This window comes from Topomyia yanbarensis, chromosome 2 (assembly GCF_030247195.1).
Source record: "Topomyia yanbarensis strain Yona2022 chromosome 2, ASM3024719v1, whole genome shotgun sequence".
In the NCBI taxonomy this organism is placed as follows: Eukaryota; Metazoa; Arthropoda; class Insecta; order Diptera; family Culicidae; genus Topomyia; species Topomyia yanbarensis.
Genome location: NC_080671.1, coordinates 467605314 through 467629326, shown reverse-complemented (window position 1 = coordinate 467629326; position 24013 = coordinate 467605314). Strand labels below are relative to the sequence as shown.

The 24013-nt window shown below is 39.4% G+C and overlaps 2 protein-coding genes across 3 annotated transcripts; one reads left to right on the top strand and one right to left on the bottom strand.

Annotated features, from left to right (window-relative positions):
- Positions 1-1251: 1251 nt before the first annotated feature.
- Positions 1252-23667, bottom strand: LOC131686158 (apolipoprotein D-like). The gene is made up of 5 exons (XM_058970354.1): positions 23336-23667; positions 1845-2093; positions 1702-1781; positions 1537-1632; positions 1252-1474 (listed from the first exon to the last, which is right to left on the bottom strand). Exons 1-5 carry the CDS (start codon positions 23344-23346, stop codon positions 1296-1298), a joined length of 615 nt encoding a protein of 204 aa, XP_058826337.1. The 5' UTR covers positions 23347-23667; the 3' UTR covers positions 1252-1295.
- On the top strand, positions 2816-4906 carry LOC131686157 (zinc finger protein 700-like). 2 transcript variants are annotated; one of them, XM_058970353.1, is made up of 4 exons: positions 2816-2912; positions 2976-4124; positions 4187-4402; positions 4458-4904. In XM_058970353.1, exons 1-4 carry the CDS (start codon positions 2885-2887, stop codon positions 4757-4759), a joined length of 1695 nt encoding a protein of 564 aa, XP_058826336.1. In that variant the 5' UTR covers positions 2816-2884; the 3' UTR covers positions 4760-4904. The 2 variants fall into 2 exon arrangements, with proteins under 2 accessions (XP_058826336.1, XP_058826335.1); XM_058970352.1 differs by having other exon boundaries at positions 2819-2912; positions 2973-4124; positions 4458-4906.
- Positions 23668-24013: the final 346 nt, after the last annotated feature.

The window sequence follows — 24013 nt, the reverse complement described above, 5'->3', positions numbered from 1 at the left end:
AATTGCTTACTAAAACAAAGAAAAACTATCATTTTATAAGATGGCGAGGAAACATCTTGCAAAAATCGAGTAAAACATTGTAATTTTTGATATTATCTGCAGAGCTACATGTGAACGATTCCAAAACGTAATTCGTGGAGCACCACAGCATAATTTCCCGTTCCTACTAAGTCGAGCAAAGCCTTTATGAGATGGTGTAAATTCAAAAAAACTCTTCGGATCACGATAGGAAACATTAAGTTGGGTTCATTGGGAATTTCCAGTGTCAGTGGAAAGAGGACGAGGTGGTGTTTTAGAACAGCAAAACTCAGTAACTTTTTTGACAGAATCCCCTACGTAGTCCAAAATATAAGGGAGTTTAACATTGGTATTACATTTCTAAGAAATGTATAGGCCAAATGGGTTCGAATGATTGAAACTCCGAATAATTGCAAATTAAACTAAATTTCTAACTTATTTACTGGGTACTGGAAATGTTTTTCCGTGAATGAAATTAAGTTTTCATGAGAAGCTACGACTCACTTGCGAGTGTAAAAAACAAACTGCATCCTTTGGCAGTTTATGAGCTGAATCATAGGTGTCATGGACAAACGTTTCTTTTTTGCATAACCTGCTCATCCTCATAGTGTCGTATTCTCTTCTTAGTGTGAGTGGTAACCAGGTAACTCTTCTTAGTGTGAGTGGTAACCAGAGGTGTGCCAATCTCACGCAGTATTATAAAGAAATATGCATCGACAGAAAAAATTTACTTAAACATTTCGAATTGATATGATATTTAATCTCGAGTCCTCCTGTGGAACTTAAATAATGCTCAATACTTATTTCACAGACTAACAGACATAAGACTCGAAAACAATGTTTCGACGGTCATTTCAAATATATTTGAGGTTGGCACTGTTGCCGCATTTGAAATTATGGAGCCACTGACATATGAACAATCATATAGGGGATAGACCACCAGTAAATAATTGTTTCCAAGCCTGCAAATGAGTGTTTGGGACCGTGAATAAAAGGGGAAGCTAGTGTTCTGGGAAAATTGCCGGATCGATATTTTTTGAGGTAATTCTCTCACAGTGTTATGCCTGTTAGTTCTTGCTTATTTTTCGATCATGCTCCTTCCAATTTGTTTAATTGAAGTTTCAGTTTAAAAACAAATCTGTGCTCTTGAATACCTGAGATCATTTCTATCATAGTTTGCCAAAATCAATCAAGGAAAACAAATCAAATATAAAGAGTTTAATTATCGCTCAAAACTATATAATAGCCAGAAAAATGCTTTGCTTACTAATAAACATTTAGTATTTTTTCGATTTAACCTTCGATTTATAATTAATCTCTTTCGAAGGTTCGCAATTTTTCTGATCTGTACGGGTTAGATACTTCCGTGAGATGTTTGCCGAGTCCATGACTGCATACGCCTTCTTCATAGTTTTGATTGAAGGGAATCGGTCTCTGGTTAGAATCCAAACTACCTCTGAAAATACGAGAACTGTATTTTAACGCAGTCAAATTCTCTATAATTCATGGTATACGTACTCGTATGCACTATTCCACCGAGTTCGATACAGGAGAGCATAACTGCATATTTCTTGTAATCGGTACCAATAACCCAGTACGGTGCTTCTAATGTAACTGAAATCAATAAAATAATAATATATTTTAGTCTGTATGAGTATCTTCTATGTAAAAATGGACACTTACAAGGTAGAGGAAATGATACTGCCAATTTCGCTGGTTGAACTATTCGGGCTGATCCGTTTAATGCATTTACAGATCCCGTGCTAAAATAAAAAAATAATAGTTTTTGCAAAAGAATCCGTAGATCGGTCTACTATTTTACTTACATTGTATTGATTAACCGGTTGGCCACCGATACTGTTCCGTTCGCATTTAGTCCGTACTCAGCCGTTACGCAGCGTCCTGCCAATTCGAATACAAACGGGTACTTCTCCTGTTCGTACCACCGTCCCAAATAGGCAGGGGCGTTGAAATTTTTCTTCACCGCTACCTTCGGGCACTTCCCAACGAACGGTACTTGAGCTTTGATCAGCACGGTGCAACCCAATAGTGCCAGGATTTGGAATATCAGGTAACTGTGAAGTGAGATATGAATTAAAACTTGGAATCTACAAAGTATTCATAACATTCAAGCAATAAATTTGAAAAGTGTAGTTCTAGAGCTCGCATTACCATAACGTAACGAATGCATAAGATAAATGCGGTTTTTACACAGCCTTTTGCTAGAAACAAGAGTGTCAGGAGAATTTATAAAAATAGCTGAGATTTTTATTGTAGCACACCTTCTCGCAAGAGATGTTGAATGAGAGTAGAAAATTTTTCGTTTTAGTTGTACCAAATACAGATATATATTTGGTTGTACAAGTGAAAGTAATTTTAAGGGCAGATCACTCTAGGAATTTATAACAAATCACATTAGAATAAATGCATTAAATTTCTATTTTTGCATCAACTTTGCACTCCCTTACAGAAAAGTTTGTTCAACAAACGTCCTACCAAATACAAATAAATTTGTATTTGGTCCTACGCTGATTCACTTTGTTCGATGTTTTGTTGAATGTAGGGCTAGTTTTTGTCTTACACGCAACGCGAAATACATTATGAATTTCTATTTTGATGGAAAGAAATGCATTTCATTTCGCTGATTTTTATAAATTCATCACAAGTGATCCCCTCCTATAACTACTTCTTTGAGCGACGCTTATGGAAATTATGTCGAAAAAAACGGATGTCACTGTGCTTCGCTTTTGCCATGCTCAGTCACAGGGGCTCAAAAAATATTTTGATTTCCTTTTGACAGCACATACGTAAACACGAATAATATTGCATTATTTTACAACAGTTTTCTCTTCAATTTTCCCCAAGAATGCCTAACGATAGTAGAATAGTTGCTGGTAAGTAAAAGCAAATTACACTCTATTTTCATAGATAGCTAAAAGTGGCAAACGTTCTAGCAGATTCCCCAGTGCAGCCCCTTTTCGACGTAGTACCGTTTGAGTGTGCCGAAATCAAAACAGAACCATTAGATGACGAGGATCCCGATTCAGGCGCGGTTTTCGGCCGGACTTGCAATAAACCAGCTAGTAGCAGCAGTGTGGCTGTTCAAACCGCCAAACGAAGAGTGATGAGCCGAAGTATTCAGGTGGATTTACAGTTGGTGACACAGGAATCACTTGCCAGTGCTCAATTAGGGTTTCCCGGTGTGGATGAAGCACTCAGTTTGGATCCAACGACAGGGTCATTGGAGAAACAATGCCGCATATGTTTGCGACAGCTGCCTGAGACTAGCTTGTCGTATATCGTGTTTGCTCAGAAAACCAAAATTCTTAATGCACTGGGCGTGAAGATTTATCTGGGCGATGCTTATCCGTTCATTTGTCGAAACTGCTCAGCGCTAGTGGATATGATGTATGATTTTCGGAATACTTGTATAAAGGCGCGAAACATGCTGGTACATGAACGGAAATCGATTCAAAGCGATGGGTGGGACTCCGTCGAAAATCTTGAGGTTATTGGACGTTGTAAGGCGTTTATAGAATCACACAAACAGACTATTGATCGCGCCTACGAAACTTCGTCTTTACATAAAATTTCTGTAGTCGAGGAAGAAGTTAAGGTAAAACCTGAAGCCATTGAACTAGTAATGGTGGATCAAATTACGACTAAACAGCCAGCGCTGAATACTAATAACCTTTCCTTGAAAGAAGAGGCGGATTCCAGTAATCATTCCCAAAATGTTGACACGAAAATAGAATCAAGCAGTTGCTCTTCGGCTCAAGGAGATAGTTCAGACGAAAGTGACGACCGCTTGGATGATGATTTCGTAATAGATTCTGAAGTGGAAGACTATGCACCAAGCCCTGAACCGCAGTCGAAGTCAAGTAAAAAAAAACGTATAAGGATCGTTACGAAGCCCTACCGGAAACGTCAGAAAGCGATACGACCGAAGACAGATGATCATCTGGCTTTGCAGGATGCCGATGGTAAAGTGCGGAAAAGGCGAAAAAATGCGGCTGACCCAAACCGTAAACGAGGATCGTTGTGCGATTTCTGCGGCGAATGGGTCGAGTACCATACAGTGGAGAGTCACAAAAATCAGCATTTAGGTTTGCATGTCTAATTTGAATTATTTTGGGAATGATCTGCCATATTCTGTTGTGTTTTTCAGGGATCAAACCGTACACGTGCCAATCAGAAGGTTGTCGATTGTCGTTTTACTGTCGCAATTTGCTGATTAAACATATCAAAAGGCAGCACAGAGCAGAAGGTCCGGAATACAACGACTGCGAGATTTGTGGTCAACGTATCAAGGGTCCCAAGGCTGCTCTGAAAAAGCATCAGAAAACGCATACCGAAGAGAAGAATTACATTTGCGCTGTTTGCGGTAATTATTGTTCAAAATGATTCCATAAAATTCGTCATAAAGCATTCCATTCCAGGCAAAGGATTCACCACACAGGGTTATCTGCGGCAACATTCAATTATCCATACCGATTTGATGCCATTCGAATGTAGCGTGTGCCACCGGAAATTCAACAATAAGTACAATATGTTGACCCACGAAAAGAAGCACCAACTGCGGGGTGAATTGTTTCCTCCCGATGCTGCCAGCGCCGCTGGTGCTACTCAAGCAGTTGAATTATCTACTCCTTCCTTGCCGTCGTCGTTGCCAGAAGAATATCCAGTCTATCAGCAAAACTATTCCGCCCAACATCAGGCACTGTTAATGCACCCACATTGAGTGGACGATATTTACTGTTTCTTTTGTTTTCGGGGGGAAAGTTGACTGGGATTTGAAGAAACTAATAAAAGCAATTTTGTGGACTTATTGAGAATAGAGAACAAAGCTCTGTGCGATGAAACGAAAAACCTACTGTTTCGATTTGTTGCTTTATTTTTGGATTCATTGATGCCTCAGTTGTGAGGCCCAAACTGTAAATGTAATTGTAAACATGAATGTTAGTAACAAACAATGGTTATTCAATCAATTTTGTTATCGAAAAACATGGAAGCTTGTAAGGCATGGATGATTATCTCGGTGAATAGCAAAAAGTGTTGATTTTTTGCTTTCTTTGCGTTGGTAGATGTTCGAGAGCGCCGATGCATAGAAATTTAATTATACACGATGTGTTTGATTATTGCCGGCGGCGTGTCAGTCAAGAGAAGATAAACAAGTGGTTTGATGATAAACTAGTAAGCCAAAAGGTTTAGCAATCGAGTCACTCAGATTTTGCTGTGAATCGAAATCAAAGGATTTGGAGAATTTCAAAAACACGTATATTCCCCTAAGGAGGGAAAATTGGGTAAACAATCTTACTCCCAAAGGCGAATATTTTTGGTGAAACCACTCTTTGTACGTGAAGGGCACAGATACTAACTTAATAATGTCATGAATACGGTTCGACTTCTTCAGAAACCAACACTAACTAATTGCTGGAATAGATTAGCGCCCGCTTGACGCTAAATCTTAAAACGGAAATTATTTATGTTTCCAATCAAACGACTGGTCAAACGTGATGTTCCGTTAGACTAGAAGTTCTGTTAAGCCGAATTCTGCTTCACGCCAGGCATTAAAGTTGTTTCTTTTCAAACCACCCGCCGATCGTAATTGTAACCAAGTCGTTCGGAACATTGACAGGAAGAGCTAAGCTACCGCGTTATCGGAAGCAATTGTTACGACGGAAGAACTTCTTCCGAAGGAAGAACACAAATACCTCGCTGACTTCATTCTCGACGCCGCAACTCAGAAACATTATCCGATTATCCGGTTTGACTATACTCAAATGGTCTTCTAACTCGTGGTGGAAAAAGAAGACACAGAAATGTGCGAGGCAAAAGCTCTCGGTTTATACGACGTCGACGATTACGAGAAAGACGAGACTTTTGAAATGATATCGAAAAACCCAATCAAGGCAAAAAACTGGATTACTGGCGCCGGTTTGTCGATGGTTTTAAGAGAGGAATATCGATGCATGCGTAACTGTAACAATACGAAAGCGAGGGATCATTCGCACAGTGACTCTGAAAGCGCGTAGACGTTTTTTTTCAGTCCGTGCAATGTAGCGCAGTAAAGCAACACTAGCTAATCCGTGTTCAATGTTATCCTGAGCCTTCTCCGCCTCTTCGAGGCATGGAAGGTATGGAAGTTATACCACAGACTAACAGACATAACACTCGAAAATAATGCTTCGCCCACTTTAACGGTTATTTTAAATATATTTGTAGTTGGGACTGTGGCCGCTTTTGAAATTATGGCGCCTCTGACATATGAACAAGTATATGGGGGATAGACCACTAGTGAAAAATTGTTCCCAAGCCTGAGGGGTAACCCACCAGCAAATAAATGTTTGGGACTGTGAATAAAAGGTGGTGCTAGTGTTCTGGGAAAATTGACGGATCGATATTTTTTAAGGGAATTCCCCCATAGTGTTATGTCTGTTAGTTTGTGGTTATACGCCCAGCAGAACAGTGGCAGCGTTTCTCATCTTGTGGGTCGATTGGATACCGTCATAAATAAAAGATAAGTACCGCTATTATATGTAAACGATGTAAACTGAGGGACAGTTCTCTTTAATTAATAACACGCGTATGTTTCGATGGTGTACACTAAACTGAGAACGATCGCCCAGCAACCGTCTGTAATATATTTATTTACTTCATCGTATCCTCACGCATACTTGCGTACACTGTGGTACTCGCTTATTACTGGGTCATTCGACAATACATAACAATCCTTACCCCTTTTATGTTTATAAATTCATTTCAATTTTCAATGGTTATTTTTTTTTACAAAAAAAATTCAATAGCAATAGAATTTGATAAAATAAAATAGTTCACCGCTTAGCATAGATAAAATTCTTTTCCGTATTCGCTCTTCTCAATCTGTTCGACCTCCTTAGAGTAGTAGTTTGAATTTTTCTTCGTTTATCACTCGATGACTCGAAAAGTCTTCTACGTTTGATGATCCCCTCCGGAAATCCTCGGAAAACATCCTCCTCATCATCGCTCGTCGTACCGCGAAAATCTCTTTACTATCGCTATTGTTTTCAGTAACGACCGTGCTAGCGGAAGGAAATAAAATTCCACGCGCCTTAGCCATCGTCTTACTTGGCACCTTTAGCTGGTTTCGATGAGCTGTGAGCCGAACGTTTCCAATCACAATCTGGAATAAATTTTTCGATATTTTTTTTTATAAATTGAGCCTTCAGCCATCTTGCGAAATCCTGGGATTTGTGATTTTTGTAATAAATTACATCGCCCATCGTCAACTTATCTACAGGTTCACTAGGTTGAATCTGCTCAAAAATCTTTGGTATCGGTTTATCACTTGGTGGTGGTATTTCAGCTAATTGCTGTTTGTAATAAGACTTGGGGTTCAACAAATCGATTAACACTTTAGGTTTGTAAGAAAATATGCTCTCTGATAGGAATTTGCCATCTGACGACAAACAAGTATTTCTGTAGTTCATCAGAAACAAATTAATTTGATCATCAAGGTCTTACAATCTTTTGATTGTAAGCTCTAGCATAAAACGTTTGAGAACATCTTTAACAATCCTGGCAGATCCTGGCAGAAGGTTATAAAATCGCAAGAATTAAACGGAGAACCACCGTCAGTAACCACTACATCTGGCAATCCAAATCTAGCAAATACTCCAACAAATTTCTTTAAAACTTTCCCAGCATCAGTTCCATGTTTCATCCATTCAATCTCGATCCACTTTGAATGGCTATCAATAACCAACAGAAATGTTCTGTGCTCAAAATGGAAGAAATCGGCATGAATTCTGCTAAATGGTCTTTTGGTAGGGATCCACGCAGAAATTACTTTTGGTTTGGGAACAACAGCCATTTTCCTGCAAGATTCGCAACCACACTAATAGAATATATTCGTAAATCACTGTGCATTAGTTTCGTACAGATAATTTTCATAAAATATACGATTTTTTCGTACATATGATGAATCGTTCGTGAAACACATTTATTTTTTATTACCAGTATTTCGTGAAAACCACGAAACGACTTTCGTTAGTTTATTACGAAACTGCTTCGGTCGGCAAACGAATTGTTCGCTGCTATATACGAATATCTTTATAACATTTACGAGAACCATTCGTTGAACCGTCAACGTCAACAGAGCTTCAATATGGAGTCATTGTTGCTATACGTCAGATAAGTGTTGATCATCACGACGGTCTCGGCCTGACTATTTAGTAGCCGTATCCGTATCTGCCGGTTTCAGAAAGATTTTCTAAACCTCTTCCGCTTCCAGTTGATCCAGAATCCGGAGAAGTCGTTGGTTTTGTATGAATAAGTTTGAGTTTTTCTCTGCCGGAGCAATGTCGAAAGAATATGCTATTAAATACGAACACTTCTCTTAGATGAACGAAATGAATTCGTGCGACCAACGAGATTGTTCGTAATATACATAGACGCTTATTAAAATAAACAAAACATTTCGTTTCATTCACGACAATTAATGTCGTTTTCAACGACAATATTCGTGCAATGTACACTAAATAAGTAAAATTTACGAAAACTTTCGTTCATCAAGCGACCATTTCTTCATACCACAATAAAATCGATTTTGCCAGATCTGTATTTTTAACCAAAAAAAAAAAAATCGGTGTTGTCAAACATCGATCCCAAAAGATCGGCTGTAAACAATAAAAGGCTAATAAATACGAAAACTTTTCTAAGATAAACGAAATGAATTCGTGCGACCAACGAAATCGTTCGTAATATACACACTCGTTTATTAAAACAAAACATTTCGTTTCATTCATGAAAAATAATGTCGTTATCTACGATAACATTCGTGCAGTATACATTGAACGTGTAAAATTTACGAAAGCTTTCGTTCACCAATCGGCCATTCTTGTTCATGAAATGAACGAAACCTACTATTTAGAATGTACGAAAATACTTCGTTGCAGAAAACGACGAATGAATTCGTGCATTGCATGATCGAATTCATTATATTTACGAATTTATATTATCAGTGCACCGACATATTTTTCAATGTCTGAGTTAATTCCAAACCAAAATACTGCCCGACGAGCTAATTGTTTCATTTTAACAACTCCAGAATGATTGGCGTGTAATAATTTCAAAATCCCGCTATGCATGGAATTTGGAATCAACACCCTGTCCTGAAATAACAAACAATCCCCGACAATTGCCAAATCAACACGATTTGAGAAAGTGTGTGCATAACGTTTGTCTATTCTCTCTGGCCAACCATTCAGCATAAACTTAACAACTTATTGTAAAAATTGGTCGGCTCTAGTCTCATTGGCAACTCGAGAAAAATCTACAGGAAATTCCTGGCTAAAATTAATACTTTTGACAGTTTCTCTGTCAAACTGTGCTGGAACTGCCTGATTCAACGGAAACCGCGAACAGAAATCAGCGTTTCCCATCTTTTCAGACGGCCTATATATATAATATCGAAATCATAAATAGCCATTTCCAAAACATATCTTTGTAATCTGGTTACAAAGATAGCATTTTTCCCTGCTTTCCCGAAAATTCCAACCAAAGGCTTGTGATTAGTATAAACAACAAACCTATGACCATATAAAAACTTGTGAAACTTCTTCCCAGTGCAGACCAATGCTAAAGCCTCTAAATGAAGTATTGGATACTTCATTTAAGCTTTATTCAAAGAAGTAAAGGAGATAGGTTTTTCTACACCCTTTACCTCATGTGCAATCACTCCTCCTAAACCATAACCTGAAGCGTCCGAAACAATTACTATTGGTTTCATAGGGTCGTAAAACTCGAGAATATTAGCATTAAGTAGCTCATTTTTACACCTAACGAAAGCCTTGTCACTATTCTCATCCCACACGAATTTCACGTCCTTCTTCAAAAGCCTATACAAACAACTAATCTTCGAAGACAAGTGGGGAACAAACTTTCCATAATAATTTACGAGCCCTAAAACGACTTCAACTCCGTCACATTCCTTGGTACTGTAGCCTCTCTAATTGTAGCTAGTTTATCAGGACAAGGAAGCAACCCATTCTCCGAAATAATATGGCCTAGATAAGGTAAAGATGAAACGAAGAACTTACATTTACTCCAATTCACCTTAATGTTTGCCTGAGCTAACCTTTCTTATGACAGTCGTCGAAATCCATTCCAGCTATGAGTACATCATCCAAATAGCAGCGTATATGTTTCAATCCAGTCCAGTGATGGACCAGGTATCACCTGTTGAAAAATCGCCGCACTCGATTAAGCTCCTTGAGGCAACCTGTTGTAAGTGTAAAGTCCCTTGATCGTGTTGATAACCAGGGCCGTCGAGAGCCGCGTCGGGCCTCAAGGCTTGTATTACTGCCGGGCCCCTTTAAACCTATGTTCTCTAGTGCAGTATGAGTTAGTATCTCTTCAGCCACGGGAAACTCATGAGTCCGTGGTTTCTATTAGACTCCGGTTGACTCATACTGCCACATCTACAGATAGCGTGCCAGACAGGCGAATTTCGACAGCTTCTTATTCCGTGGTAACAAAATAGGGTAAAATTGGCATAGTTACAAGTTTTTAAATTTGTGGGTATTCAGGAATCAGCAGCGTCTGGTTCAAATGGCACATTCGCCATGTGGATCGGAGATCTGTGCCTTGCCATGAATCGTTTTTTCATCATTTCCCTGATGGGAAGGATTAGGGAAGTAGTAAGGTTAGGGGTAAGGAAAACAGGATCTGCAGGTGCTACAATAGCGGGAATAATACTTCCAAACCACGGAGGGATTTAGAATTTGTATTTTAACAGTGAGCGGATATATTTTGTTTCGCGAAACAAACGCTTCTGTTCCATTGATGGTCTAGAACATAATCAGCACGCTATGTCTAACATAGTGAAATTGTATGGAAATTATATGGCCATCTTTAGCTCCATTTGTACTTTTAACAATAGATCTTAAGGAACGTCTCGAAAAGTAAATAGGAATATATTTTGACCGCAATAGGCCACTTTCTACTTGTAATCGTCACTCATTTTTTCGACACAGTAGCTTGGAACATAATATTTTGCTTCTACTGTGCAGACAAAGCGACACATGGATTGTTTTTTTTGCTGGTAGCGGTGGAGCAGTTTTTGGCTTTTGTTGTAAGAAAAATGAGAAGGTAGCAGATGCAGCTCAAAATTTTTGTTTAAAATTATCAAATCAAAAAGATTTTCTATTTACATAAGTAAACTGTGAGAATATGTGGGACGAGACAACAATATAAACACAGAACACAGTAATCAGACGCAAATAACACAACTGTGAGTACAGTAGGCAATTGAATACTGCTGCTGTTGGATTAGCTGAACTGATTTGATTTCTTTATTTTGCGCATCATAATTGGGTTCTTATAGACATCACACGCATCTTTGGTGAGGCCCAAAATCACCGTTCTATCTCAACACAATGCATTTTTGGAGGGAAAATACTAGTACGTTCTATAACAATACAAAAATATAAAAATTAACCTTTTATTCAACGGTTAGTTAGGGTCGGTCTACCTTCTCATCTCGCCCAGAGTAGAAACTGAAAATCGTTCCGCTATAGATACACGGTAAAAACGACTGCAGACTAATTGTGTTGATATTGATTTGGAAATGTCCTGTAAGATCAGCTACTCGGGAAGTGAAACAATTACTAAACGAGTAGATTGTGAACAACGTGCAGCACACCAACGAAAGCTGCCACGTTAACAACATCATCCCAGTATATATAGGCAAGGACTCTAGAGAGATACGCTTACATGAACTATCTCCACACGCCCCTGACATCGTGATTAACAAATTTATGTCAAATACGGAGAAAAGCTTTTCATAACAGCTGAAACTTCGCATTTTCCCGGATGTCCCTAACGTTGTTCTTATGGTGAGAATGCTTCCGTACAAACCAACTCCTTCATACGTAACCATTTTATGCGGATCAACCGAAAATGGGACGTTTCATCAGGCAACACTGATTAATGAATATGCACCCATGTAAGATTCCTATGAACGAATTCTGCAAAAAAACCACCACAGAATACTTTGTGCAAAAGAACAATAAGCCCATCTGCTATAACCGTAAACAGCACACCGTTATCTTATGCCAAACCACAAACGGCTACAAAATCAATATCTACGGCTCTGACAGGAACAAATATTCACTCAACAACAATCACGCCCAGTATCTCCACGCTAACAACCAGCACAACCAGCAAAGAAGCAAACGTAGAAGAGGACGGATGCGTTTGTCCGTGCGCTCGCATTCCTGTTTGACGTTCTATTGCTTTCTTCGAACATACTTTGAATTGGCTTCACAATATTTCGTAGTGTATTCCTCGATTCAAGTAAAAAAAACTCGCTTTTTTAACTTGTACACAAAGTAGACAATTCCCTTAAGAACGTTTGTTTTAACAAATGTCAACTATCAAATAAAGTTTTCATTTTTTACGCCTCCATCATTTAATAATTTAATAAGACGGACGATTACAAAGAAACTACTATTGATATTTTTATTTCTCTTCTATGAATACCGGACGTGTTCGCCCATCTACCGAGTAAAAACGCGGGCCCCCAAATACGACCCGGGCCCCAGGGCAATTGCCCTGGCTGACCCCCCCTCTCATCGGGCCTGTTGATAACCACAAACTTCCTGGATTTTTCTGACAGCATAAGTTGAGTATACGCTCCTTCCAAATCAAGGGCACAGAAAACTTTACAAAGGTAAAGGATAGCTGTTGGGAATAATTAATTTATTGATGGACACCTTACAATCTATTACCAACCTAATCTCACCATCCTTTTTGGGAACAACGGCGACTGGAGAAGCCCACTCACTTGTTTTAATAGGAGTAATAACATTTTCCTTCTCCAATTTTCCTAAATACTCGATAACTTTCTCCCTAAGTCTGAATGGAACTTCATACGCTCGTTTAAAAAAAGGAGTATTGTCCTTCAACACAAGATCCGCCTCAAAACCAATGATTGGCGAGGTAAATCCTTTGGAAATACTTGAGAATACTTTTGCTTTATTTCCAGCAAAAAATTCTCAGCTAGATTTGGTAAATGTAAATTGTTAATCTGAGAAACCCCTGTAAAATAATCTTTCCAATCCGGGTAGAATACGTCAAACCATTAATGGCACAAAGTCATAATTACACTTCAATACAAACAATGGCAATTCAAGTTCAATGGTCCTAAAACGAACCATAACGTCAAGTTTTCCTAATATATTCAGCTTCGAACCACCACCAATTCCCTGTTAGTTTTCTGTAATGGCAAGTCAAACAATTTCTCATATAAAATAGAACCAATAACAGAAACAGCCGAACCGCAGTCAACCTCCATTTTAACCAGCTTGTCTTGAACTTGTAACTTCAAAAAGCATGGTACACTTATTTTATTCATGGACGACACTTTCATACACAAAAAATCACCTGAATCGCTATCGCTCTCAGGATTGTCCAAATCAGCTCGCAAACGGTTGAAAAGTTCGCCGATTTTTTCATCGCCAAAACACAAATCATTTTCCTTGTCATCACCAACAAACTTTACCGAATTCCGCTCCTGTCGCATGCACTTGAAACAAGTGCGTCTGATGTGACCCTTAATTCCGCAAAAATCACACTTTTTGTCCGCATACCGTCCAGCTCGTCGAAACTCACCACTCCTGCTTCGCCCTTGCCGTTTATAAACAGCACTGCGACTACGACTCCTGCTCTTGTCATGGCTGACCTTTCTGTCGAACGTTTCTTTTCGACCCAAACGTTGCTTTACCGAAGCTACTTGGCCGCCTTGTCGATCGCCGATCATTCGAGCCCGTGACCCAGCCAACTCCCAGTTCACAATAAATCTTTCAACCGTTGCCAAACTAGGGTTTTCCTCATTCAGCAGCTTTTCCTGCAAAGATTTATCGAAAACTCCCATCACAAGTTTATCTCGAATGGCAGTTTCGCGAAATTCGCCAAACGCGCAGAATTCGGCCTGTAATTTTACAGCTAGCACGAAATCCTCCGCCTTCTCGTTTGGTCCTTGCACACGGTTATAAAATTTATAGCGCTGAATCAAGTCTGAATCGACCTTGTCAAAACGCTCACGCAACTTTTGCGAAATATCACCGTAACCAACGGGTTGAAGTATGAGGGGTCGTCTTTGATTCGAGTTTGAATAGCGAGGATCTGCTGACACATGGGGTTGGCTGTTTTAAAGCCTCCTATTGTAGCAACAATTTTCGTTGTGGGAATGCGGGGGCTTCATGTGGATCATTCCTGTGGAAGGGATGTTGAAAAGTTGTCTCTACTGTGGGGATTAATCATATGATCTCTCACATGTCCCGCGTGCAAACAGCGCGAAGAGAAACTTAAGCATTCCCTTTCGCAGAAGGTGTCTTTTCAAGGTCCCCCAATAATAACTACTCGAGTAAGTAATGGTGCAAAACCGAAGCAAGTCAGTCCCAGTCTCAGACATCTGAGCTCAGAAAAGGAGCTCCCAGCACTTCCAGGGATATCAAAAACCCAAAGTGTTCCCATGTCTCAGTCGGAGAAACAAACTAACGCTAGATCAATAAAACTCTGACATTGTGGATCGTATTTTGACAGCTTTAAATGTTTCTGACCCTCTAAGCTCTCTCCAGTAAAAACATTTTTGATGTACTTCACAATGGGGCTTTCAGCGATTGTATCTTTCGATGGCTAGTTCATCGAACGAGGTCACGGATTTGATCGGTGTTCTACAGTGGAACTGCAGATGCGTTATCCCGAAAATCAATTCTATTAAAATTTTAATAATAGCTTGAAATGCGATGTATTTGCATTATGCGAAACATGGCTTTCAATCAGGAATAGATCTCAGCTTTCACGATTTCAATATTATTCGGTAGGATCGAGAAGACGAAGGAGGACTTTTGGGGACCAAAAGTACTATTCTTTTAATCGAATCGACCTCCCCTCGACACTAGGGCAAACTAGAATTAAAGGCCTTTGCATCGCTGTGATATTGCGGAACTCCTCCCCACACTGAGGCTAGTTTTAGACGGCATGGGGTTGCCTTAATGACGCTAGTCGATCTACCTCACTTCGCTTTGCGACAGTTTCAATATGATCATTTTGAACACGGGTGAAATGACAAGGATTCCTGCCCCTTCAGCGCCTCCGACCGCCTTAGACTTGTCCCTTTGCTCGACATCGCTGCGGTTAGATTGCACGTGAAAGGTAATCCCTGATTCTCATGGCAGCGACAATCTGCCAATCGTAATTAATATTGCTAACGGTTCAGGGCCACCAAATACAATCAATGTTTTGTATTATTTCACACGAAATATTTATTGGAACAGCTAAGCGTCTGTGATATCCGGAAAAATCGAGCCCACACAAGAGCTTCCGCCGGAGGAAGAGTACGGGCTCATGGCTGGCTTGATTCTCGATAACGCGATTCAAACTCAGACTAAACGCGTACCAGACGCGAATTCTCGCGGGCCTCCTCCCAACCCATGGTGGGACAAAGAGTGCTCAGATGGATACGCGGAGAAGGCTGCCGTGTATAAGATCTTCCGGGACGACGGGCTGCCCGCTAGCTATCGACAGTACGCGATGTTAAAAATAATCGTTTGGTGAAAACAAAGAAACGTAGCTATTGGCGCCGGTTCATTGACGGGCTAACGAGAGAAACATCGACGAGCACTCTTTGGCGTATTCAAACCGTTTGATATTCGATTCGCCAAGAAGGTTTGTCCGGATTGCGCCCCGGCACAGAAGATCTACCGCGCCGCGCTCTCTTACGATAAAGCGAATGAAACACCATTTTCGATGGTGGACTTCTCACTTGCTCTCTCATCATGTAACAAGAAAGCCCCAGGGCCAGACAGAATCAAATTTAACTTGTTAAAGAATCTGCCAGACTCTGCCAAGTGATGCTTGTTGAATTTATTTAATAAGATACTTGAGGATAACCCTCATGACTGGAGGCAAGTGAAAATCATTGCCATCCAAAAACCAGAAAAAACAGCCTCCGACCACAACTCGTATCGACCGATTGCAATGCTGTCCTGTATCCGAAAGTTGTTCGAGAAAATGATCCTGTTTCGCCACGACTATCAGGTTGAAGCAAATGGCTTACTGTCAGATACACAATTTGGTTTCCGCAAAGGCAAAGCGACGAACGATTGTCTTGCGTTGCTCTCAATTGAAATTCAAATGGCTTATGCTAGCAAAGAGCATCAGTTTTCCTAGATATAAAGGGGGCTTTTGATTCAGTTTCTATCAAAATTCTTTCAGAGAAGCTGCACCAGCATGGTCTTTCACCGATTTTGAATAACTTTTTGCTAAACTTGTTGTCTGAAAAACATATGCATTTTTCGCATGGTGATTTATCGACATCACGAGTTAGCTACATGGGTCTTCCGTAGAACTCACGTCTACGCTACCTTCTCTACAACGTTTAAGTAAATGACATTGACGAATGTCTTGTCAATTCCTGCACGCTAAGGCAGCTTGCAGATGACAGCGTGGATCCTATTACAGGTTCTAAAGCTGTCGCTTTGCAGGGGCCATTGCAAGATACCTTGTACAATTTGTTTGCTTGGGCCCTCCAGTTGGATATGGAGTGCTTCACGGAGAAAACTGAGCTAGTCGTATTTTCAAGAAAACGTGAACCAGCTGTAGAGCTTCAATTTAAGGGTTAACTTTCAATTATCTCGGGGTCTGGTTCGATTCTAAAGGAACCTGGGGATGTCACATTAGGTATCTGAAACAAAAGTGCCAACAAAGGATCAACTTTCTCCGTACAATAACTGGAACGTGAGTCATACGATGGGTCTACGATGAGTCTAGAAGAGCTGGCGGGCGTCCTTCCGCTGAAAAATCGATTTTGGGACCTCTCATATCGATTGCTCATTCGATGCGATATTTTGAACCCGTTAGTAATTGTAAATTTCGAGAAGCTTGTCGAGCTCAATTCTCAAACCCGATTTATGTCCTTGTACTTCGATTATATGGTACAAAACATCAATCCTTCTTCATATTATCCTAACCGTGTTAATCTCCTCATGCTTCTGATGCAACTGCATTCTTCGACACATCCATGAAAGACGAGATTCGTGGAATCCCGGATCAAATACGTCCGCAAGTGATCCCGAGCATCTTGTCGACTACAACAAGATGTTTTACACCTACAAGACTTTATTTTTCTGGGAAAATATGGGAGCTCTTGCGTGCTTTGTCTATAAGGTCGTATAAGATGGCCTTAGATTGGGTTCCCTAGCATTGCTCCATCCCAGGTAACGAATAAGCGAACTTTTTAGGTAAGGCAGGCGCTTTAGAAGGTGACATCTACGAAAGACTAATCTGCTTCAATGAATTTTTCAATATCTCTCGTCAGAGGACGCTAGAAAGTTGTCAAACATCCCTGGGGAAATGAAGAGTTAGTACAGTGGCTGCATTCTATCATCCCGAATGTATCAACGATATTTTGGTTCAGAGGAATGGATGTGGGTCGGGATTTCATTCGTGTTATGTCTCGGCTCATGTCCAATCACTACACGCTAGACGCTCATCTCTGACGTATTGGGCTTGTAAATAGCGGTATCTGCGTTACCACGACATCGAACATATTGTCTGGGCATGCACATAGTACTGTTCTGCCAGTTCTCAATTATTGGATTCCCTACAGGCCCGAGAAGGATCCCGGTTCGAAATGTACTGGCAAGCTCCGATCTCCTCTATATGTCCTTCGTATACAGCTCTCTAAAAACCGCCAATATACAGATTTAACTACCCCTATTATTTTCTTTTTGACGTAGGACTACGTCTTTGTTTTCGATATAGGGGTGCACGTTGCAAATTCTACAAAAATGGTATGTAACAAAAAGTGGTCTAATTTTAAACGCATACAATTCAGCCATCTCACGATAAATTTTCAAATTTTTTGCTCATATCGCCCCGAAATACTTCTAAGAATAGATTCCAATAGATAAACCCAAAGATTTTTGATATTATGGCATTAAAAATTTAAATAATGAACAACCTAGTCAAAATATCGTGCATTTACACACAGAAGATAGCGCTTCCCTAGTCCAGCACGACAGATTTGGGTACCTAGCGCGCTACGCTTCTATGAGTGACGTCATCATTGACTATTTAAACGGACGGATTTCGCCGAACATGCTCAGTTGCCTGTTGAGCGGCAGGCGAAGCAGATCACTGTATGTTTTCACAGGCAGTGTACTGAGCTTGTCCGTTCAAACACTATGCTATCTTTTGTGTTGTGCTCGTTTCCAGCCCACTTTTATGTATAATTATTCGTACACAAAATAGTTTGTACATGCGAGCTCCATTTGCACGGTTAACATAGTGTCGTGGTATTAGTTGTCTCTTTCGCTCTACCCATCATCATCAGCGTTCATTCATTTTGCTTTGTGCGCTTGGGTTTAATGTTTGAGGCGAGGTAGGTAGGTAGGTAGATCTAATTTGTTACTAAATTGCACAACGAAAGTTTATTATTTACCTTCGATCAATTCATTGATTCATTTCCCCATCACGTGCTTCATTTCCACTCAGCCTATAGTACTTTGATTCTACTAATAGGTACATACTACAAAGCCTTTTTATGCCACTGCCACTTGAAAAACCTTTGCAAAAACGCATCTTGTCCATATATAAAATTGTTTTCGATTCTTGTATATTTATAGTTTCGATATATGATTAAGACCACTGCATTCGCTATATTTGTATGCGTACTTTAGGAAAGTTACAATAGTGGCAAAATATAACTAGAATGCTTGGTCTATACATGAAATGTGATTATATTGTCTAAAATTTGATTTTTCTTTACTGGTCCGGGTTTTGTACCACACACAATCGAAAAAATTTTACATGCTAATCTTATGCTATAAAGATTTATCTCCAGATATTAGTTCGGTCACAGTTTTCTTTCTTCAGATCTTCTTAAATAAGTTTAATCGGATTCGATCACCTACTACAAATGAAATGACCTGATAACCAAGAAGGTTTGGTTCAATATGTTATATTCGATGTTGATTGGTTGTGATTAAACCATACGTAAGAAATATGTTTGATTTATTTTTACTATAAATGTATGTACTAAGAAAATAAATATTTTACAATAATTAGTCTACAGCTCGTGCAACCCCATAGGGCTGCCCCTTGTAGTTTTATTTTCAGATGTACCGAACACCAATGATGGTTTGATGTGACTTCAAGCTGACACGAATCATCTCTGTCGACTTAGCCAACAAACACGGGACCTGCAGCACAAGCATCACATGCGCAACGCGGTGTGTTGCCAATCCGCATCTGAGCCGTACTACGAAGTCTTCTGGACTGTCGGCTCGAGGAAGACTGCCCAGCATCCCAGTACATGATGCTTGCTGACGAAGACCGTCCGTGTCTGTAATCCTTACCGTTGATCTCCCGTTGCCAGAAACTGAAAACTCCGCCCTATCAGCTTTATCCACCCTGTGTCCCATGTCTCTGATACCCAGATGTAGGCATTCAACAACCCCCCCCCCCCCTCCCTGAATATCTTCCCAAAACTTATAAGCCCCCTGTCTTTTCTAGTTTTGGTTGTTCAATACATACTCTTGATAATAAATGCCCAACAGTACTACAGTTTCGACCCGTTTTTATAAACTCCCGGTTTTATGAACTTTTTGTACCCGATTTTATCAACCTGCCGTTAATTCATTCTTTTATGCCAGCAATTCAGGTCCACAGTCTTATATTTATATTCAATCAAGGTAGTTGGTCCTGCACTGTTAGGTAGTTGTCACATATTATCCATGGAAAACATAACAATTGAAAGTGACGTGGTATGCAATACGAATTGAATACTTAATAATATGGTTTTTTATGTTGTGAGCATGCCAAACTGCAAACAAAATTTATTTTGGCGAACTGTCTATAAACACCGGTCCGGAAGATACAATTTAGCGCATATTAGTCTCTCAGATTGTGATGTCTGTTCTCTACTTTATCTACCCCTTTAAAACGATCTCCTGTCAGCGCTCCTTCACTAAACAATCTTCGAATTGAATCAACTAATACGATTCCTGTTCTCGTTTGTTATCTTCTATGTCATCGAAGCGTATTAATCTATTCACTTGTAAGTAGGAACAGACCAACCTGTCCGAACCAATGAGAACGGGCGAAGCCTGTCGAAAGCCACAGAACCAGGCTCAAACCGCCTATCTCTATAAAAATACGTGTGCCTGATTCAAACTCTTTGAAATCTGATACGGAATATTGTTTCATGACGAAAAACCCTAATAAATAGAGAACCTGTTTATCCCATTGTTGAAATTCTTCGCATAACTTTCCCACTAATAAAATAACCAAAAAAGTAAATAGTAAGTTTGTGGAAAGAGAAAGTTTTATTGACTTAGACATGGATACGATATTAATAACTAGAATAGTGAGATCGATCCTGTAAAACTATTCATCACTGTCGTTACTCAACAAGAAAGCTATCAGTGTACACGTTCGTAAACAAAATGAATAGACAGCATCGTGGATCGTGGCTAGGCCAACAGGCTCAGAATTTTCTGATTTCTATCAGATTTTACCACTGAAAATTTTTCGTCAAATATTTTGTAAATTAAATTTTTCCTAATGAAGAACTGCACTAATTACATTAGAAATGTTGGATATGAACGTAATTTTAGAATGTAAAGCTTTAATGTAGCGTTTCTCTCCAGATCTCTAATTTAATTTTCAACTTCAATCGCGTTTTTCTTAATTGTCATTTTTGGAACATGGGAATAGAATAGTTGTGAACTACCAACGCCCTGTGTCTAATTAATTAAAGAATAAATTCTGCATTGCACTTTTAAGGAGATTAACTATTAAATTTCGTTGGCAGATTACATTGTCATTCATAATGAGTCTATCTACAAAATTTCAGATCGATCGTATGCTTGGAAGTTGGATTAGACAACTGTCGGACGGTTCGGTTAAATACAATTTTTTGCACTGATAGGGCATTAGGTTTGATTTTTCTGCCAACTAACAACTTAAGATAGTTCTCTGGTTGCTTCTAATTATGTAGGATGATAAAATGAAGATAAAAAATCCCGATTTTATCAACTTGCCCGTTTTATCAACCAAAATTTTTCGGCTGGTTGATAAAAACGGGTCATTACTGTACTATTCATAAAAATAGCCCTAAATTATCCCCCCTAATCTTAATGAAATTGAATCACTGCCTTGTAAAATGTTCCGCTTAGTTAATAGCATTGTAATGAGGTGGTGAACATCCAAAAAGGCATTTATCCAGAATTGATTGCGGGATAAACATCCGGTCGAATCGTGTTTCATTGTGCCCCTTCCACTTGGACAGTTATTTCTGTATGAGTTTTCAGCAGATTCCCGCCCTGGCAATTGACCATGACTGAAACTGGAGCGTTGTTGTTGAGCGCTTGGTAGAACCTTCGCGCGTCGTATCTGGCAAAGCTTTCCTCCACTTCCGCGAATACTTTTTCGTCGTGCCCACGTTTCTTACGCCAAATTAAGAAGTCTTGAAATGAAAAACTATGTTGAAAAAAAAGTTGTTTTGTTGGGTAATATCGGTGGAGTGGTTAAAATGCTTCTCTTACCCTAATGCTAGAAGCCGACATTGGCTTGTAGGACTCTTGATAGTTGGACTTTTATGGCATTTTCTGCTACACTCATTCAAATTTGGGTGTAATCAGCTCCAGGTAAAAACGAAAAGGCTATTAGTTTGACCTTCGCTAGTTCGACTATGATTTAATCAAAAGGAAACTGTCAAATGGAAGTTGGTTTGCCCAATCAAACAGTGGGGTGAGAAACTGCATTCGGGCCTACTATGATCACCTTCAAGCAGCGATTCGAACTTCCATCAAATTTCTCATTCATCGCCAAATTGACCATGATAGTAATCTGTGGTTTTGATGCACCGCAAACAAATTAACAAATCAATTTGAATCGATGGAAACGTATAGTTTGACTGTTTTCGTTCGTTCCTTTCATTGGTTCCACTTATTTTCAGTTACTTTATGTTCGATTTTGGCACGCAATCAATTCTTTTGAAGGTCGTTCAGCAGATACAATCACGAGATTTTAGGGTGGTCAACGCCTTTCTACTCACTTTTCCATATCTGAAGGTTTGACTTGAAACCACCCGTATATTGGAACAGGTTCAAAGCCCAGTGGAAGTTATGTATTGAGAACTGATGTTTACACTGCTTTTACTTAACTCTTTTAAAAGGATCGCTTGGTTAGCAAGGCAGATTGGTTTGGCATTTAACATTCAATGTTTGTTGTGCATCTTTTCGTTTCATAAATAAGCGACCAAAAATAAAAGTCAGAAGAGCCAACAATGCTTTGAAAACCTCGTTTTAATCATATTAGAATGTCGGATATGAACTTCAAGCGTCATTGAACTAAGGTACTTCAGCATAATAATCAATTATGCTACATTCTTTCCGGTTTCAAAGCCGAAGTTTTTTTTAACCGACTCTTACATTAATGAATGTTGTTGATGTTAGATTATCATACGCTTTAAATTTATATCCTACTGTTAAAAGATATGATCTAAAGTGGGTTTTGCGAAGTATGTTCGGTACCTCGGACTTTTATAAGATCGTTCAAATATTTTCATTATTCAAGCATTTCTTTATCATTTGTTTGTCGAATATCATAATATATTTTTTTTTCAAATGGCATGTGTTCCACGAATCCAATTCGTTAATTAGGTTAAGGTGTTTGTGGGCTTTTTTCTTTTTTCATCTCTGTATTATTGTCGCATTAAACCAAGCCCTATGTTAAGTGCACCTATTAAAGTGCCAAATGTATGTTTAACAAAAAAATCAACTTCGCCGTATAACAGAATAAAAAATCTATAGCTAAAAGTGGTCGACAACGCAAATCTGGGCCTCTTCGTACCAATAAAACTCTTCAGATGAACTCCGTCCCACAAGGTTTCGATCGTCACGTTTCACGTGTTGAACTCTTCGCTCCACTGATGAGTGGCTGTTTTCTACACTGTGAGCTTATCGGTGGTACAGAATAAGCAGAACTTCATTTTTTTATTAACTTTACTAACATCGAATCTAAAACCGAATACAGCATAATCCAATCAAATACAAATATGTTAATACGGAATGCTCTGATGATTTTTCGAGGACATTGATCCAACGATAAACAATGTATGCAATGATGCACGGGTTGCTATGACCATGGTGTAAAACTTGAACATCAGATGCGTTACCGCACCGTTACGAACTCTCAGATTAATTCTGCAGATTCAACAAGTGTGTTCAAGAAATACTTGTAATGGATTAAATCAGAATTAATTTACCTAATTCCCATTATTCTCGTGGTGAACAGTTGTTTTGTCTGAACGATAATTACACAAACACTCCACCAGGAAACTCATTAATCCACAAGTCACTGTGTGTCACACTGATTACGGTTCACCTCGCGAATGATGGATTGTGAGAGATGAATGGACTTTCGGTAAGTTTTTTTCGGAACTTTACCGATTTCGTGGCAACCGTAAAGAGATGCACGTAAATTCACATCAACAAACAATGTTCCTACCGCGACGGATATTTGAAATGCAATAGAACTGACGCTTTGCTAACTAACCGAGCACTTCACGGCTCGACAGTCAACGATCGACTCATTCGAATGACGGCGCAATGCAAAATGACTAGAAACGCACGCCGCCGTGTTGATCGGACCGGCGCGCCGTGATTCGGTCGATCCAAGAAGTTGGGTTTGTTGTTGGTAAATATTTTGAGTTTTAAAGTGAGATCACACCATTTTGCATCATCGATCGCAAGCTGCAAAATAGCTTGATCCTATTGCGGAAGTTAATCTTAGATGTCCAGATGTTTGGTTTGTATGTTGGTACATCAATGAAAGTAGATTTGCAATTTAGTATGAACAATGCCCAATCTGGTTTTGATGAAGTTTGTCATTGATTTTAATCGGTCGAATTCGAACCAAATTATAGCATTGCTAAACAAAAACA

Bases quoted from the DNA above. Each gene is read 5' to 3' on its own strand.
- LOC131686157 (XM_058970352.1), top strand. From the start codon at position 2,885: ATGCCTAACGATAGTAGAATAGTTGCTG. The intron at 2,913-2,972 runs GTAAGTAAAAGC...CAAACGTTCTAG, and splicing joins CGATAGTAGAATAGTTGCTG to CAGATTCCCCAGTGCAGCCC. The intron at 4,125-4,186 runs GTTTGCATGTCT...TGTGTTTTTCAG, and splicing joins TCACAAAAATCAGCATTTAG to GGATCAAACCGTACACGTGC.
- LOC131686158 (XM_058970354.1), bottom strand. The intron at 1,782-1,844 runs GTAAGTAAAATA...TTTTTATTTTAG, and splicing joins AACCGGTTAATCAATACAAT to CACGGGATCTGTAAATGCAT. The intron at 1,633-1,701 runs GTAAGTGTCCAT...TATTGATTTCAG, and splicing joins AGTATCATTTCCTCTACCTT to TTACATTAGAAGCACCGTAC.